Source organism: Leptonychotes weddellii, chromosome 4 (genome assembly GCF_054177405.1).
Source record: "Leptonychotes weddellii isolate Sample4059 chromosome 4, ASM5417740v2, whole genome shotgun sequence".
Taxonomy (NCBI): Eukaryota; Metazoa; Chordata; class Mammalia; order Carnivora; family Phocidae; genus Leptonychotes; species Leptonychotes weddellii.
The window spans coordinates 166,915,268-166,931,936 of NC_138372.1; the positions used below are offsets into that span (position 1 = coordinate 166,915,268).

Sequence of the window (16,669 nt, forward strand, 5' to 3'; positions counted from 1 at the left end):
GTATTGAGGCGGGCACGTTCTGCATGGAGCACTGGGTGTTGTGCACGAACAATGAATCATGGAACACTTCATCTAGAACTAATGATGTAATGTATGGGGATTAACATAAGAATAAAAAAAATAAAATAAAATAAAAAAAAAAAAACGCATACATGATAAAACTTTTTCATCAGTTTTGGTTGGGATGATGGTATTATGGTTTCATTTCTTTTACATTTCCTTATCTTCGAGACAGAATGATGTAATGATGTTTGGGGTCTCTTCAAAAGGACCAGGGCTGGCTGGAGGTGGGCTTGGACATAAATTAAGCAAGTTGGCCAATGACGTGGTAAGTGCTGAGATGGATGTGGGGCATATGAGGGTCCATTTTACTATTCTTTCTACTTCTGTATATTTTTTTCTCATAGTAACAGTTCTGAAAACATCCAGTAGCCCCACATTTTCCTCACAGTAAAAGCCCACATCCTCACAATGGCCCCCAGCAAGCGACATGACCTGGCACCCAGTTCCTCTGACTGACCGCCTCCCGCTGGCCCCTGGCTGGCTCCAGCTGCAGGTCTCTGCTCAAACACCTGCCTGTGTGGCCTCAGCCTGGGGTCTTAGCTGCCCCCTCCACCTGGCACGTGCCCCCTCGGCTACTGGCCTGGCCAGCTCACCACCTCCTGAGAGCCTGCCCAAACTGACCTTCTCATGGGCCCTTCCTGCACTAGGTAAGTGCTAAGGTGATGTGTCTCTTCCCTTGCCTGCCTGGAGGTAAACATCAGGGGGCAGGGATCTCTGCACTGAGGGATCTCACTCGCCTACAGCACTGCCCAGCACCCAGCAGATGCCCTGGAAAGACTTGCTGAATGGATGACCTTCTGGAGGGGAGGAAAGGGGAGAAGGGAGGGGGCAGGGATGGAGCGGGGCTGGTCGAAGGAAAAGGAAGAGGGATTGGTGCCGGATCCCTAGGATGACGGATGCCCACAGAGCTCCAACTAGAGAAGCCGCATCCTCGGCCCTGTCCCTTATACCAATGCATCCCCGGAGCTGGAGAACAGGGAGCGCGGATAAAAGCTGAAAGTAGGAGCAAGTGTCCAGAGGCAGGATGTCCTCTCCAGGGGGCACTTCCTGAGTCTGCATCACCCTCTCCGGTGTGCCCATCAATTCCTGCTGAAATGCCCTGACTCCTGCAAGGCCAGCTCAGACACCCCCTTCCTTACCCCCAGCGCCCACTCTGTCCCAGCACCCCCACCCCCGCCCAGACCCCTCCCTGCTCAACACCGCGGTGTCCCCACTGAAGCATTTGGGTTATCCCTCCCTATTTCTCTAGTCCCTCCAGTTATGAGCTCCTGGCGGTTGAGACAGTAATCTCTTCAGACATTCCCAAAGCTTTTAACTGAGTGCTCCTGTATCCTAAGAGCGCGACACGAGGTTTGTGGACAGACACATGGGAGGACTGAAGAAGTCAGGCTTTAGAGGGACACAGTCCTGGGTGTGCATCCCCAAGAGGCGGCAGGTGGTGGTGTTTTCTCAGAGGCTGCCCTTCCTCTCTGCAAAGGGGGATGACAAACACTTCCCTTGGACTGCTGAGGTCTGGCATGCGGAGCTCAGCACCTCAATACGTACCACTCTCTTCCCCCCTGGTTCCTTCTCTGGGTCCCCTTGTTTTTGCCCTCAAATCTCCATTCCTGGGGCACACATCCAACTCCCAGGGCCCCTGGCTGGTGTGGAGCTTGGAACACGGTGGCTGGTATTACTCTGAGGGGTAGAAGGTGTTTCTGGAGATGACAAAAGCCATCCTGGGGAGAACACGGACACTCCCTGGGATGCCAAGAAGTCACGGCCAAGGAAGCATGAGCCTCGGTAAGCAAGCTCCAAGCAAGAGGTGTCCTCACCCCCTTTTTAATAAGAGTCAATCAGGTAAAAATGTACTTAAAAAAAAAACCAACTCTTTGCAGTCATCTTTGTATCAAGAGTTCCACTCAGCATCTAATTCTACGTTAGGAAAAGTAATGTTTGCAGCAGCTCAACACAAGATGAATTCAGGTTCACCTAAACATCAATTACATAATGTACAAAGATTGCTGTTTTCTCTTCAAAGACTGTGCGGGAGCATGCTGAGAGAGTGGGATTCATGACCACTGCCCAGTCTTGCTGCTCACCAAGGGTGCAGCCTCATCCTGAGCATGTTTTCTCCCAAAAACCAGGCCGGTGGTGATGCCTTCCCATTGTAACAGAGTAAACACACTCAGAGAGGCTAGGTGACTTGAAGGGTCACACAGCTGCTCAGAAGTGGGGCCAAGTTTCAAACCCAGGCGTTCTGCTGCAAAGCCCAAGATCCTTGCATTATACAGAGGAGAAGGCAACCTGGCTTTGACTGGGAAACTGAGGCCAGGGCTGGTGATGCTGAGTGGGATGTGGCACACCCACGTCCTTCTAATGGGATAAGTGACTTCCCACCTTCCCACCTAACCCCTCCATCACGACACCTTTCCACATCTCAGCTACCCTTCCAAATAAGTTCTTCTTAGAATCTTTAGGGTTTAAGACAGTTATAGAGTGCAGAACTGTCTGAAAACCAAGGAAGGAAGTTCACTGGGGGGGCTAGGCCAGGTGGGAGTCTGTTGAGTCATAAAGCAGGTCCCCCAGTTTCAGAATTGAGGATGTAAAGTGTGATCAGAGGGTGGGTTCAACCCCCTGACACAGAGTGAAGCCAGGACACATATGTAATACTGTCCATGTCGCTGAGCTAGAGACTTTCCGGTCTAGAAAGGCCACAGATGGGGCTGGACAACCTCTGCCAGATGCAAGACCCCCATTTCCACCCATCTGTCACGGTCACCCGGCCTCTGATGAACACCTCTGGGGGCTGCCCACCCCATCTTGGGCAGTGGTACCCCCTTGGACAGTCTATGGGAACCAGTAAGAGATGCGTAGACTTGAGTCCCTACTCTGTGCCGGGCACCATGCTAGGAACTGGGGGGACACAGAGTTGGGGGTCAGTCTCAGTCACTGTGGGGACCCTGAAGAGGGCACCTAACCCAGGGGTACTCCTCCATCCCCCTGTCTTAAACTACAGGACACTATGTCAGGAGCTGTGCTTACTGGTGAATAAAACGCATAAGGTATGTACAATCTGGATTAAAAAAAGGTGCTTAATTAAATTAAATTAAATAAGTTAAATTAAATGGAATACCATGAGATATGATATTCAATAATGATACGGATGTTTAAAGTAGCTAAGAGCCTACTGGCAGCTCTCTATCCTTTTCCTTGTCCCTATTTTTAATTCTTTCCTGGAGACTTGGCTCAATTATCACCTCTGTCAAGAAGTCCTGGCTGCCTTGCAGGCCAGGTCAGCTGCCCCTTCTGTTTTCTCAGCACTGGGCTTCCTTCTGCTGGGGCTCTGAGCACACAGGGCTGTGGGGTTCCATATACATCACTCTCCGCAGCCAACAGTCTCATCTCCATGTCCTGAAGACCCAGCTCCAGGTTGAACTCAGAGTAGACCCCCCACCATGTTTGATGAACTAAATCTAACCCTTCAATCAGCTTCCAATATTCTTCTCAAGCTCATGAGGCTGGCACCACATCCTCTGTCTGAGCTGCTGAAATGGGGGGCCCCAGTGTGGGTGAGCTGGGGATTGGAAGAGAAAGACATGTTACTCACCCGGAGACCTTGCAAACCAGGAGGTCCGTCCTTGCCTCCAGGACCCATCAGACCCTTTAGGAGGAACAGAAAAGAAAAAAAAAATAGAAACAATGGTCAACACAGTTCAGCACTACAGGTCGTACTTTGCCTTCTCATGCTCATTAGATAAGAAAATACCATCCCGTTTTAATGGGGAGACTGGGAGATCAGGAGGAGAAAAAGCCCTGTCCCTTCAAATCTGTAACATTTTAAAACATGGCACCTATCTGGCCTGATTTTAGCAACCAAGAGGTAGGCAACATCATTCACACTTTAAAGATGAACACGTTAGGGGTCAAATGCCTTGCATTAGTGCCTCGCATAAAGCATGCACAGAAGTCTCTGGAACCCAAGTGTCTTCAGCTGTAAGCCCAATGCCACTGTTCCTGTATGTTGCTGGCTCAGCAAGAACTAGCTTGGGCTATGTGACTCAGCTAACAGTGATATGCAACATAGGGCCATTTGGACAAAGAAACAAAATTGTCTAAGACAGATCAGTTTCAATTAAGCAAGGAACACTGGTGTAGGAAGGGGTCCTACTGACCTGATAATTCAAGACATACTCCCCAAGACCTCCTCTCCCACACACACATATCTGCTATATGACCTCAGACAAGTTCCTTGGCATCTGTGAACCTCAGTTGGCTCATCTGTGAGGTCAGGACGATATACCTACTTTCCGAGTGGCCGTGGGGACCACATGGAGAATGGATACAAGAGCCCAGACAGAGCACGCCCCCACCCAGACCTCCTGACCATACTCTGATTTGCACCCACGTGATGGGAGCTCGAGGAGGAAGGGGAGCAATGGGAGTGGGTGAATGAGGCCCTCAGCCCTGTGATGCGATCATCAACTTCCCAGGTGAATTCTGGCCAGAAGCTCCCCCTCTGCACTTCCATTTCTTCACTAAATATCATCATACAAGGAGCTACTATTGCCGAGTGTTGCATGACTATGAAGTAACTGGACTATACTTAAATCCAAATTCTTCTCTCTTAAGAACACCGTGGAAACACACACATGAACAGAAAACTCACAGGAACTACAGGCCTAAATCTCCTTTCCTCACAAGGATTATCCCGATGAGCTCAGGGCACATGGGGAGGGAAGACCCTACGTAAGTGGGTGAAAGTTCCTTGAGCATCAGGAGACACCTCACGTTTGATCTGAGCAGCTTGCCCTTCTTTATTAGGCTCCACCAGACGTTGATGAGACAGCTAGAGCCTGTCTCATCTCAGGGGAAAGATGAAAGCCGCAAGCCTCCTGGACCACTCTGGCATTTGGATGCAGAACGCTGCACGCAGTTTTCCATTTGGAGAAGGGGAAACATTTTCCTCTCTCTGGGACTGCTGAACACAAACTCCAAAATTTTCCATTCTCCCCAGAAGTCACTGATTTGATTGATTCAATCCAATGAATATTTAGGGAGCAACCGCTCTGCGGAAGGCCCTGGGCCAGGTGCTGCTGGGGATTCAAAACAGAGAGACACGGCAACTAATATGGGTACGGGGCTTAACAGGGCTGCACCAAGCCCTGCTTTTTGCACGTTAGCTCATGCGGCCTGCGCAGCACAGTCATGCGCACGATGATGATGACGACAATGATGGTGATGGCGATTTCCGGGTAGGACTAAAGCACAAGAGGATCAGAGAGAATGAGTAACGTCAGCAAAGACACAAAGCTACTTGGTGGGAGAACTGGGACATGAGACCGGATGTTGGGGCTCAACTGCGAGCTCCGTCCTTCCACGCCCATGCTGCTCTTTGGGAGCTCACACTGCGGTCAGCGCCCCCTTCCATGCCCCTCTTGAACAGCTGTGGTGGGGCCACTGCTCCATAAGCATGCACTAATCCCCACCATGAGATAAACTGCCGATTTAGGGAAGGGAGACACGTTGGTCCCGGCCTTCAGAATCTTCCAGTCCTGGTCTCTCCTGATGGGGCCCCCTTCCCACAAGTCTTGGGGCAGGCTCTTGTGTTTCTGAGCTCCCTGCAAGGGAATTCCAACACCCACACCAGGTACTGCTCCAAGCCCCGTTCTAGAGAGAGCATCGAGCATGGAGAAGAGCTTCAGAACATCGGCCAGCTCCAGGGCTGAGGCACTCTGGTGTTTGAATGTGCTGAAGGTTCCAGACCTTGTCCTTGCCCCACAGGATGCACCGCAGGAAGGAGACACGCAGGGAATCTCATTAATCATCTAGAGCCTGCAAGTGCTTACTCATGGTTATTTTTTCCTATCTCCTTCATTCAACTGGGAGATCAGCCCATGTGTTTTCATCCCTCTACCTCCAGCATTAATATTTGGGCACAAAAGTTTAAGGTTTCTTCCTTCTGTCCCACCCACCCCCCCACATTCATCATAAGAAAATCTGCATAAAGGGGAGAATCCAGAGTGAGAGGTCAAGAAGGCTGCCTCAGGGTCAAGCAGGGCTGGGCACTGTTAGCTTCTTATTCCTTAGTGGGGGCCCATGGAGGAAATAATTCTCCTTTACACATTTCAGGGGAAGTATTGCTGCATTGTGCACTCACGGGCTTGACAGTCAGACCCATCTGGGTTCAAAGGTCAATTTCACTTCTTAGTAGCTGTGTGACTTTGTACAATCCACTCAATATCTTTGCACCAAGGTCCTCATTGGCAAAACAAAAAGAACGCCTTCACCCTTGCAGATTTAATATGCATATGTTTGCACATAATAACACCCACCCTATAGTATAAGGGTGGTTCAGTTGGTTGAGCGTCCGACTCTTGGTTTTGGCTCAGGTCATGATTTCTGGGTCATGAGATCAAGCCCTATGTCGGCTTCTGCACTCAGTGGGGAGTCTGCTTGAGAGTCTCTCCCTCCTTCTGGCCCTTCCCCTCTGCATACGCACGCTCTCTCTCTCTGAAGTAAATAAACAGATCTTCATATATATGTATGCGTGTGTATGTGTGTGTGTATATATATATATATATATATATATATATACACACACTAGCGTACAGACTTTCAGCACTTGCCAGTTTTCGATCTGCAATATATATGCACGTATGCATTGAGATCCAAGCACGAGAGCATACTGAGCTACCTGCCATTTCTTTTTTTTTTTTTTTTAAAGATTTTATGTATTTGCGAGAGAGAGAATGAGAGACAGAGAACATGAGATGGGGGAGGGTCAGAGAGAGAAGCAGACTCCCTGCTGAGCAGGGAGCCCGATGCAGGACTCGATCCCGGGACTCCAGGATCACGACCTGAGCCGAAGGCAGTCGCTCAACCAACTGAGCCACCCAGGCGCCCCAGCTACCTGCCATTTCTACTGTAAATCTCCCAACGGTTATCATAATGGTGAGGAGCTCTGGAAATCAAAGCTTGGGAGATTAAACAAGACATGCAAAGTTACAGAGACAAAAGGCAGCTCTTTTGACCTGAACTTTTTGGTATGAAATTGCTTTAATTATACTGGGCTTAAACGTCCGCTAGATTTCTTCCAGTTTTACCCCCCAAAAAACCATACACACTTATCCTAATGAGGGATGGGCCCTGACGGCTTCATATAAATTTGATTTATGGACATTTCAAAGTAAGACTTGTCTTATTTCCTTAGATAAATACAGTCACTCGAAAGGGGGATCATGTTTCTAGGAGGAGCATGGTGAGATCACTGACCTGTGGAATTTACTCTATGCTCATTAATTATCCTTGGTATCTGAACTCCTATCACAGAATGATCAGAGTCCTTTGAAAGGCCTCTTCCCAAATGGTTATTTACATATCCCTAAATTCATTACAGTGGAGAACCCAAAGGCTGAAGCTTCCCCAGCCACTGCGAAACCAGTTTGAATCAGAGACATGGGGGAAGCAACATGCACTGGAAAAGACTCGCCTACCACTGCGACATCCAATGCCCTGACTCCGTTTTATCTACAAGGAAACTAGGGGGGTGCCAGCATGGCTCAGTCGGTAGAGCCTCTGACTCTTAATCTCGGGGTTGTGAGTTTAAGCCCCACATTGGGACTGGAGCCTACTTAAAAAAAAAAAGGAAGAAAGAAAATGGAACCTAAAACACCAGACTGCCTATCAGAAACCCCACTCACAGCCTGTTTAGGACCGGGGGCTGTGAAGGTGGGCTTGCTGGGTTTCAAGTCCAGCTCCACGCTTGGGAACTGCCTAATGGCAATTTCACTTGACAGGGCTCAGCTTGCTCCCATGAGTGATAGCAACATCAGCACCTTGCACCCCAGGGGACGGGACCAGCTCCTGCAATACCACAGAGCTCAGCAGGGGAAAACCACTGTTTTCCAGACCTTGAGGTGTTCAGAGCAGACCCCAGCCTGGGGGGGTGACTTACCGGAGCTCCTGGTGGCCCAGGTAGGCCCTGGTGACCCCGTGGTCCCGGAGCTCCCTGGTAACAGAAGCCAAACCTGCATTAGACACAGCTCCCCTTTCCCCATGATTCATGACTCTTTGCTGACTCAGAGTCTACATCCGGAGTTCCCAAAAGGGACCCAGAGATACAGAGTGGGGAGCTCCATCTGAGCTCCACAAGCAGCTTCAACCCCATGGCCTGACCTTTCTGTCCCTGCTCCCACCTGAAGCCCCACTTGGGGAGGAGCTGTATTCCTCTTACCTGCTCGCCCTTCAGGCCCTCTCTCTGCACCTGTGGGATAAACCACGTGTCAGCAAAAGTGGTGGTGTTTTCTCAACAGTCATTCCCCGCAGCTCCATCAAGGGTATTCACACAGCACGCTGTAATGCAGCAATTCCTGACTTTTCTCTGATTTTATCCCACTTTTAGTGTTGAAAGCCTTATATCCACCTCATATGGTCGGAGGAGTACCTCCCCATTTTTAGAGGCAAGGACTCTTCCAAATACGCAATCCCATCAGTGTAAGGTCTATGTTTCCACCCCCTCTGGGAATGCGTGCGCACTTACCACGGAGCCCGGTACACCAGGAGGTCCTGCAGGCCCCACGTCACCCTGTGCAGAAATGACAAACATTTCGATGGCGTACCTTCTGCCACCTTCCTCTGCTGGTCCCCAACCCTCTGAGGCCCCTGACTATCCACACAAGCCCATTGGACCACTTCCTCCTCTGCGCTCCGCCTCATGCGGCTGCCATGCTGGATCTCCCTCCCGCCTCCTGATTTTCTCAGACTTTCTGAGTCTAATTCTTATGTCTGTGTCAAGATCACAGGGACCTTATTTTCTCTTTGGTGCTGGATCAGGGCCTAGATCTGGTTGGTGCTCTCAGAGCCATTTCCTGCTCAAGAGCAGCTCTTGGTCCACTACTCCGTGAGCACCTGCTTGCACCAGGCACCGCATTGGACCCGGCCAGAGAGATCATTACATCTTATGGAGCATCCTTTGCGCCAAGTCCCTGGTTCAGCACGTGGTCAGCATTCAGTGTTTATCAAATAAGTCACACACAAATCACTCCCATCCATCTTCACTAAGTTAGGATGTACAAAAGACTTGCTTTGTGTCCAGGTCACCCGGCCCATGATGTCTATGGGTGCATCAGATTTCCAGGGTGTGAGCTACATCTTGGTTCTACATGGGGCACATTCGTCCACTGTGCAATAGAAAACTCTTCATTGTTCTTATTCTCGCACCCCATAGCTAAACCAGGGCCCCACTTGCAGCCAATGTCCCTACACGTGGCTTGGGGACAACACTTGTCATTTTCCCTCGAGGCTAGCTCAGGGAGCATGGGGAAGCATGAAAAGACTAGCGTTGAATAAGCTGGCAAAGAATGACAGAGTCACTGGAGAAATACGAAAGCATCTCTTAAATCCCAGGGCAGCGGTGTCAGAATGAGTGGCTCCAGACACGCATGTTGTCCTGCGCTACATTCGAGGTCCTATTATATGGACAGGCCAGGTTTTTCCTGATACTGAACCACCCCACGGTCCCCACTGGCTGCCCAAGACTTGGAAAAACATCTGTTTACCTAGCACCAGGAGTTTTTCTAAGATCCCAATTAAATGTTCTTTTAATAGACTTTATTTTAGAGTGGTTTTGGCTGCACAACAAAATGGAGGGGAAGGGAGAGTTAATGAGTGTCACCCTTCCTCGTTCTCCCTTCCTCTTTGTCTCTCACATACAGTAACACGTCCTGTCTCAGAAACACCTTTCCATTCTAGTTTTTTCTCTCCATGGCACCACACACACACATGCACACACGCACGTGCTCACACACAGCATTTTGTACCATTGTATATCCTCTCCAGATATACACATGACCATCCATCTCCAAGCCCTCAGACCCCGGCTGGCTCATCTCTCCATTTCTCCATAAACATCTCTCAGCTCCCCCCCAAGCAGGATTACATTTTCCCTATGCTCCCACAAACCTTATTAATATTTTGGTAATATGATTGTTAGAAGCCGTTCTGAGCTCTACTGTAATTTTTGTGTGGCTATCTTATTTTATATTATATAAACGGGTATGAAGGAGAGATAATTAGTTGTACGTGGGTGCACCATGAATCTTTTGGGATTCATGACTGCCTCCCTTTTTCTTTATTTCTACTATGTCTCACTACCACATTTACTTTTGCTGTGTTTATTGTTGTACTCATCATCATTTTTATACCACAAAGGTGAATTTTCAATGACAGTTATGAAATTAACCAATACGGGCTTTCTCATTTGCTCAGGTCATTTACAGAATAGGAGAGCCGAAGTCCTGACACACGAAATCACTCTTAAGGAAGGCTAAGATCCTGTAGCTCATCCAGAATAACTGTGTGCAGGTAGCTAATAGATACTGTAGCCTTTCCATCTGTTTGGCCTTGTTCGAAGGACTTAGAGTCAAGCTTGTCCCCTCTGATACTCTTTCTCATCTTAGAGACAAGGGGACTAAAGCATGGGGATGAGTAGTAACTTGTTCAAGGTCAAAATGATGTAAGTGACGCATTTTTGCAACGGTCCTCTTAGCTGTTGTGGTAGTCAGCCCCCCAGATGGCCCCCAGTGGCCCCCGCCTCCTTGTGGGGACCTCCCACCAGGTACTGGTGCTAGGCTCTGCGACCAACAGCATACAGCAGAAGGGATGCTGCGTGGCCTCCAAGATGAGGTTATGAACATGACGGTCGCTTCCATATGGGGCCCCCTCCCCTCCCAACCTCAGGTCACTCACCACTCACTCCAGGGGAGGCAACATCCCCTTTTCTGTGCAGCCCTACGGAGAGGCCATGTAATATGAGGAATCAAAGCCTCTGGCCAGCAGCCATCGAGGAGCCTAGGCCTGACAATCATGTGTGTGAGCCTGGAAGCGGATTCTTCAGCTCATCACAGCCTGGCTGGCAGCCCGTCCACAGTCTCGCACGGAATACCCTGGACCAGGACAACCCAACAGTGTGTACACCACGTACCTAGATCCTAGCCTTCAGAGACTGCACGAGACCACGTGATCGTTGCTTTACACTTTTAAGTTTCAGGAAGATTGTCATGAGCCAACAGATAACCGACACCAAGCACGGAGTCTTGGCTTGGCATGAACACTGCCTCCCTGACACGGAGATCTACGGTGAACCGCTGTGTGGGCAGGCGGATCTGCAAGTCTTGCTGCGAGGCCACTCTGGGGTCTCAAACAAGACACCCTACTTTTCTGGGCCTCCATTCTCTCATCTGTAGAGTGAGGGGGTAGAAAAGACCAGCTCTGTGGTTCTGACGACTTCCTCAGATTGTAAAACATCTGAGATTTGTCTCCATGATGTTCACTTAGAATGTGCTGAGACGCATTGATCACCTGAGCATCCCTGGTTTCCTGGTCCTTCCAATGAATGACCCAAATACTACCATGACCCCATGACCTTGTCCTAGCACTTCTGCATCGTTTGTCATAATAAGCACTAACTCAGCTATTGCCCAAACTGTGGGGTCCAAAAACATCTACAAATGAGGTGGAAGGTTGGGATTCCCCCCTGCCTCTCTCTCTCTCTCTCACACACACACACACACACACACACACACACACACGGGCAACAGCAGAAGTCACCTACATCCAAACTTCAAGGATCGTTCCCTCTTAGTAACTTGAAATAAACTACTTATTTTAGAATTTAGCATCCCCTGTCAAGGAACCGTGAGAATATATTAAAATCCCGATGCCAAGATAATATAACAATATAAATCTCAAATCTAAAAATACTTGGGAAAGAGAATAATTTGACTCAGAACTGAAGCCCAAGTGAGCAAGTTGGGAAGACATCAGTGTCCTTCCGGCCACCACTCTGCAGGTGACGGTTCTTTAGCCTATGGGTTTATTTATTTATTTATAACACCTACTCCGTCTGCTTCTGTAAAGAGCAGAGCAGTCTTTCTCTCCTCCTTTATTCTCCACCATTGCTGGGACTAGTTCGCGTCAGGCAGTGACCTTCGCTTGAGCTCTGCAGAGTGACCCTGAGTCCAAGTGATGCTCCCTGGGCTGTACCTGCCTTAGTTTACCTGGATTCCTCCTCCTCTCCCTCCTCTCCCCAGATATTCACAAACCCAATGCCCGATGTCCTTCCTAGGGACCTGTTGAAGAATCTGGAACTTGTGCTCTGGTCCTCCTCTTAGAACCCAGGACACACCATACCTTCTTAGTTTTCTCTGCCACCCGGAATGCTCTGGAAGGCTATTATCTTCACATACATTTTCAGAGCACTTCACAATTTGCCAAGACTCTTCACATGCGTTTTTTTCCACTGAGATACAGAAATTCTAAGCAGCGAATTTATTGAGTTAAGCCTTCTTGAGAGAATGTTCTAAAGGAGATGGCCAGTATGATGAGATGCAATCTTTATTCCGTTTATGAAAGATCTAGTACATTTTCAGAATTATGATTCTGGTAAAAAAAAAAACCACATTTTTTAAAATGCTGCAGAGAACAGAGGAGAAATGGAGGAAGAGGAGGAGGAGTCGGTAAGATTTTGTTTGGTATTTATTCACAGCCTGCCTTAGTCCAAAAGGCAATTTAAGTAGCATAATATTTTAATATGTCTGGATATTATATAACAGGGATTTTGTTTTGTTTTGTTTTTAAATGGGTTTTTATTCCTCAAAGTAGAAAAACAAAATTTAAATAAAATAACCAGAAATTTCTTGGGAGACGAGTTCCTGAGGCCCAGCTCATCACCTCTGTCTGCACTTTGTTCCTGGGCCCCTCACTTTGCCCTGGCGCCCCAGGTACCCACTTGCCCAGAGCCCAGACCCCTTCTTGCCCCAGGCCTGGCTTACCTTCTCTCCCTGGGGTCCTGCCACGCCAGGAAGGCCAGGTCTCCCCTGGAGGAAGGAAAGGGAGGACTGTCAGTGGCAGTGAGTGGAGAAGGAAGAGGTCGGGGCCATGCAGCTCCAAAGCTGTAATTTGCCATTGCCTCAGATGGACAGACCACACTTCCGGACAGTGCTTATTGCTGGAAAACTCTTTCCCAGTGACTCCCAAATGCCACATCTCTTGTGGTCCCCTCTGGACTCAAGCCGGTACTGCGGTGTGGGGCACCCACTCTGAGGGACAAGGACTGTTCTTCGAGGGATACGAGGGATACGAGGGATGTGTCAGGAAAGATTCCTGGTGAGAGGCAGGAAGCAGGCACCCACAACCCGCTGGGTGTCCCGTGGACTCCTCAGAGGGTGCTGAGGACCAGCGAGGTCCCCAGGGCCGAGGGAGGAGGGACAGGGCTGCCTGGACTCTGGACCAGGATCAGTTAGTGCTGCAGGAAAAACCCAGGACCCGGAGGGCTCGAGTAGGAAATGCTGACGATGAGCCCGGATCCTCCTCAAGGTTCCCACTGGGCAGCCTTCCACGGGGGTCCCAGTGGAGAGCCAGGCAGGGAAAGCTCCCACTGGAACGGAAGTGAGGAGGCGCCCCGAGCCACCACACCCTGGGGGCCTCCTGTGAGTCTCCTTGTACGAGGACGAAGAGCAAAGCAGTGGGACAACGAACACTCATCCCGTTGACAAGTGACTTTCTCAGGAATTCATCCTAAAGGCACAGGTGTGCTCAGGGATGCACACACGAGCTCTCTCCCTTCCTTTCTTCCTGTAAACAGCCACGATCAGAACAGACCCAACGTCCCCTCACAGGAGGAGACCCTCCGTGACCCTCCGTGACGCTCGCTGTTCCTCTGCTTCTCCACGCCCCTGCCCTGCTGCGTCCACACCATCAGTATCTTACTACGCGCTGGCTCCATGCCCGCTGCCGTCCCCTGCCTTCTGGGCTTTCACCACGTGGGGACTTCCAGTGTCAGGACTCAGCCCTGGCGCGGGGACAGCGTGCAATTAATATGAATATATGATGGCGAGTCACACCACAGAACACTAAGTGGTCATCTGAGTCCCGTCCCTGGTGAATAGTTAAGAAAACGGTTGTATGTTTCTGACACCATGTTAAGGGAAGGGGCTAAGACCTAAAAAGGTATTAGTCCAATTTGTTAAGTGTCAATAAATATAAATCAAGACGTTATTTTGGAGTGATGGGATTATCCATAAATGTAATTTATATTAATATAATGAAATCAATATATTATAATGAGCTTATATATCAAGTATAATTAATATACTTACTTTATCTATAAGCTACTAATATGAATGTACGAATTGACTGATATATTAACGTATTAAGTTATACAACACAAGTATTTTCCCAACTGTCTTCAAGCAGATGTAGAATTTTAGGTTTTATTTAGTTTTAGCCATTTAAATATTTAGATGTAGTTACTCTCATGGATAACACATTCCCATGGTTCAAAATGTATGTGCGTAAAAATCCTTTTCTGGTCCCATCGGCCAGACCCTGAGGGGCCTCTTACAGAGGCAAGGAATGAAGCAAGCAGGTTATCAGCTTCCTGAGCATCCTCCCATAGAGAGTGCGTGTCCCCGTGAGTCCTAGATGCCATTTTCCACACCATTCTATGCTTGTACTGGACTTTCCATTCAACCACATAGCTTACAGAACAGCCCTGTCAGTGCATTAGGAGTTTCATCAATTTCCACGGCCTCGTGTTATTTCCCTGTAACTCCACACCCTGATTTGTTCGACTAGCTCCTTACTTATGAGCTTCTGGGTTGTTTGTAATCTTTTACGCTTGCAGAAGAACCTGCAATGAACACATCACTTTGAACACGTGCACGTCATCCATGGAATGGATTGAAAGAGGTGTGTTCTCTGTGATCCCCACACCCTGGTGTAAGGGGAGGTCTGGTCCTTAGGCCTCCCGGAGCCTCCAGCTGAGCCAGAGATCAAGGCAATCAGGCCCTACAGAGCTCTGTCAGGCTCCTGTCCTCCAGTAAAGCTGAGCCCACCAGACCCAATGCCCCCTTACCTGCTCTCCTGTCTCCCCATGCTTCCCGGGGAATCCATCCGGGCCTCGCTCCCCCTGGCAAGAGAAAGAAAATGAAGAGATGAAGACAAATGGGCATCCTTGTGGTCAGAGCCACGGAACGCAAGGCCGCTAATGTCCAAGCGTGCTGACCTTTACTCTCTACCTGGCATCTTTGGATACCGGGGGAGCCAAACACACACACAAAACAGCCTAGAATTTATGTGTACTATGGCTCAATGCTCATACATCAAAGGTCAGAGAAACCAGATTCCTAAATCTGCTTTGCCTTTCCCAAATCTGTGACCAAGGCCAGGCCATGCAGTCTCTCTGAACCAAGCCATCTCTTCATCTCATGGGGTCAAACAAAATAATGGACATGTGGGGTTTGTAACACAGTTCATAAAACCGTGAGCATATTTACTCATCGTTCATTCATCCACTGGATATGTATAACATCCGCTACACTCCAAGTGCTTGGAATGAAAAGTTAATTGCTGGCCAACAGTAAACAACCATCCACACATCCCACCAATGCCCACCCATCCATCTGCTTGTGTTCAGAGCTGGGCTTGTCTCTCTTAGCTCTATAATCTTGGACAAGTTACTTCACCTGAGCCTGTTTCTGTTGACCATGTGTCATGGGGATGATGATAATCCCTTCCTGGGAAGACACCTGGGACGAAGGAATGAGATACCCTATCTAAAACACCTGCTTATAACAGATGGGTAGTAGATGCCGCCATCTTCCTCCCAGCCCAGCTCTGTTTTCTTGAGCCAAAGCCTATAGATGTTGGTGTGGTCCTCTCATGGCTAGTGTCCTTGTCCAGTGTTCCCAGTGGTGTTCTTCTCCCCACTGGGCCCTAAGAACTCGGTTGGTGGAGAAAGAAGACTCCCACAGGTGGGTCCATGCAACGAACAGTCTTTTATGTGCCACCCCAGCAGCCCTGGCTTTCTTCTCGGAGTCCCCCCAAAATAGCAGCTTCTCGTTTCCATGTGCTGTGCCCACTGTTGTCTCTGCTGGCTCCTCAGCACCCTTCCAGGCTCAGGTCAATGTCCTCTCTTTGGCTTTTGAATCCAAACTAGAGGCCCATCTTTCTCTAGCATGTCCCATTTCATTTCCCTCACTCCTGTTAATTCGATTTGCATCTGTGATCCGTGTTACCATCCTTTTCGCTCATGTGAGGACATGAGGTGCGTCTACTCTTCTCGTGAGGGCGTCCCGGTGCCCAGCCCAGAGACGAAGTGTGGCCCCAGCTGACATTTACTGAATGGCCAGAAGACGCACGTGAAAGTTAGTTTGACTCTATTTCTCTATAACTTTATCTCTTAGGTTGTTCTTTCTTTGCCTTTTTTTTTTTTTTTTTAAGGTTGGTGTGTCTTTCAGGATGTTGTTTTCTTTGAATGATTAAAGACTCTTGGTCTTCTGCTCATTTTTCCTGTGCTAGTCTCGCGTGCCTGCCTGTGGGTGCGGACCCACTTCACTGGAGACCACTGCCGGGGACCACAGGGCCAGGTGGACTCCTGATGGGTGGGGGACATCAGTTTTTCTTCTTGGTCTGGAAGCTCCCTTTCCCTCTGGGAGGTGTTGGCCACCTGTTCTCTCTCTTACTCTGGGGGCAAACACCGATGCTTCCCACTGACCAGTTCAAGCAGAGGTCAGGGGAGGAGCCCCCAACTCAGCTGCTCCAAGCACAAGGCCCCTGTTAACCA

General features: G+C 49.2%; 1 protein-coding gene across 1 annotated transcript in view; it reads right to left on the reverse strand.

Moving 5' to 3' along the window:
* LOC115937954 (collagen alpha-1(XXII) chain-like) overlaps positions 1-16,669 on the reverse strand; it is a 96,345-nt gene that overhangs the window by 8,955 nt on the left and 70,721 nt on the right. Inside the window, exons 16-21 of the mRNA XM_081816805.1 lie at positions 14,960-15,013; positions 12,876-12,920; positions 8,585-8,629; positions 8,279-8,308; positions 8,000-8,053; positions 3,653-3,706 (exon numbers count right to left, since the gene is read on the reverse strand). Of these exons, the coding sequence (XP_081672931.1) occupies positions 3,653-3,706; positions 8,000-8,053; positions 8,279-8,308; positions 8,585-8,629; positions 12,876-12,920; positions 14,960-15,013 (282 nt within the window). The remainder of the gene's footprint in view (positions 1-3,652; positions 3,707-7,999; positions 8,054-8,278; positions 8,309-8,584; positions 8,630-12,875; positions 12,921-14,959; positions 15,014-16,669) is intronic.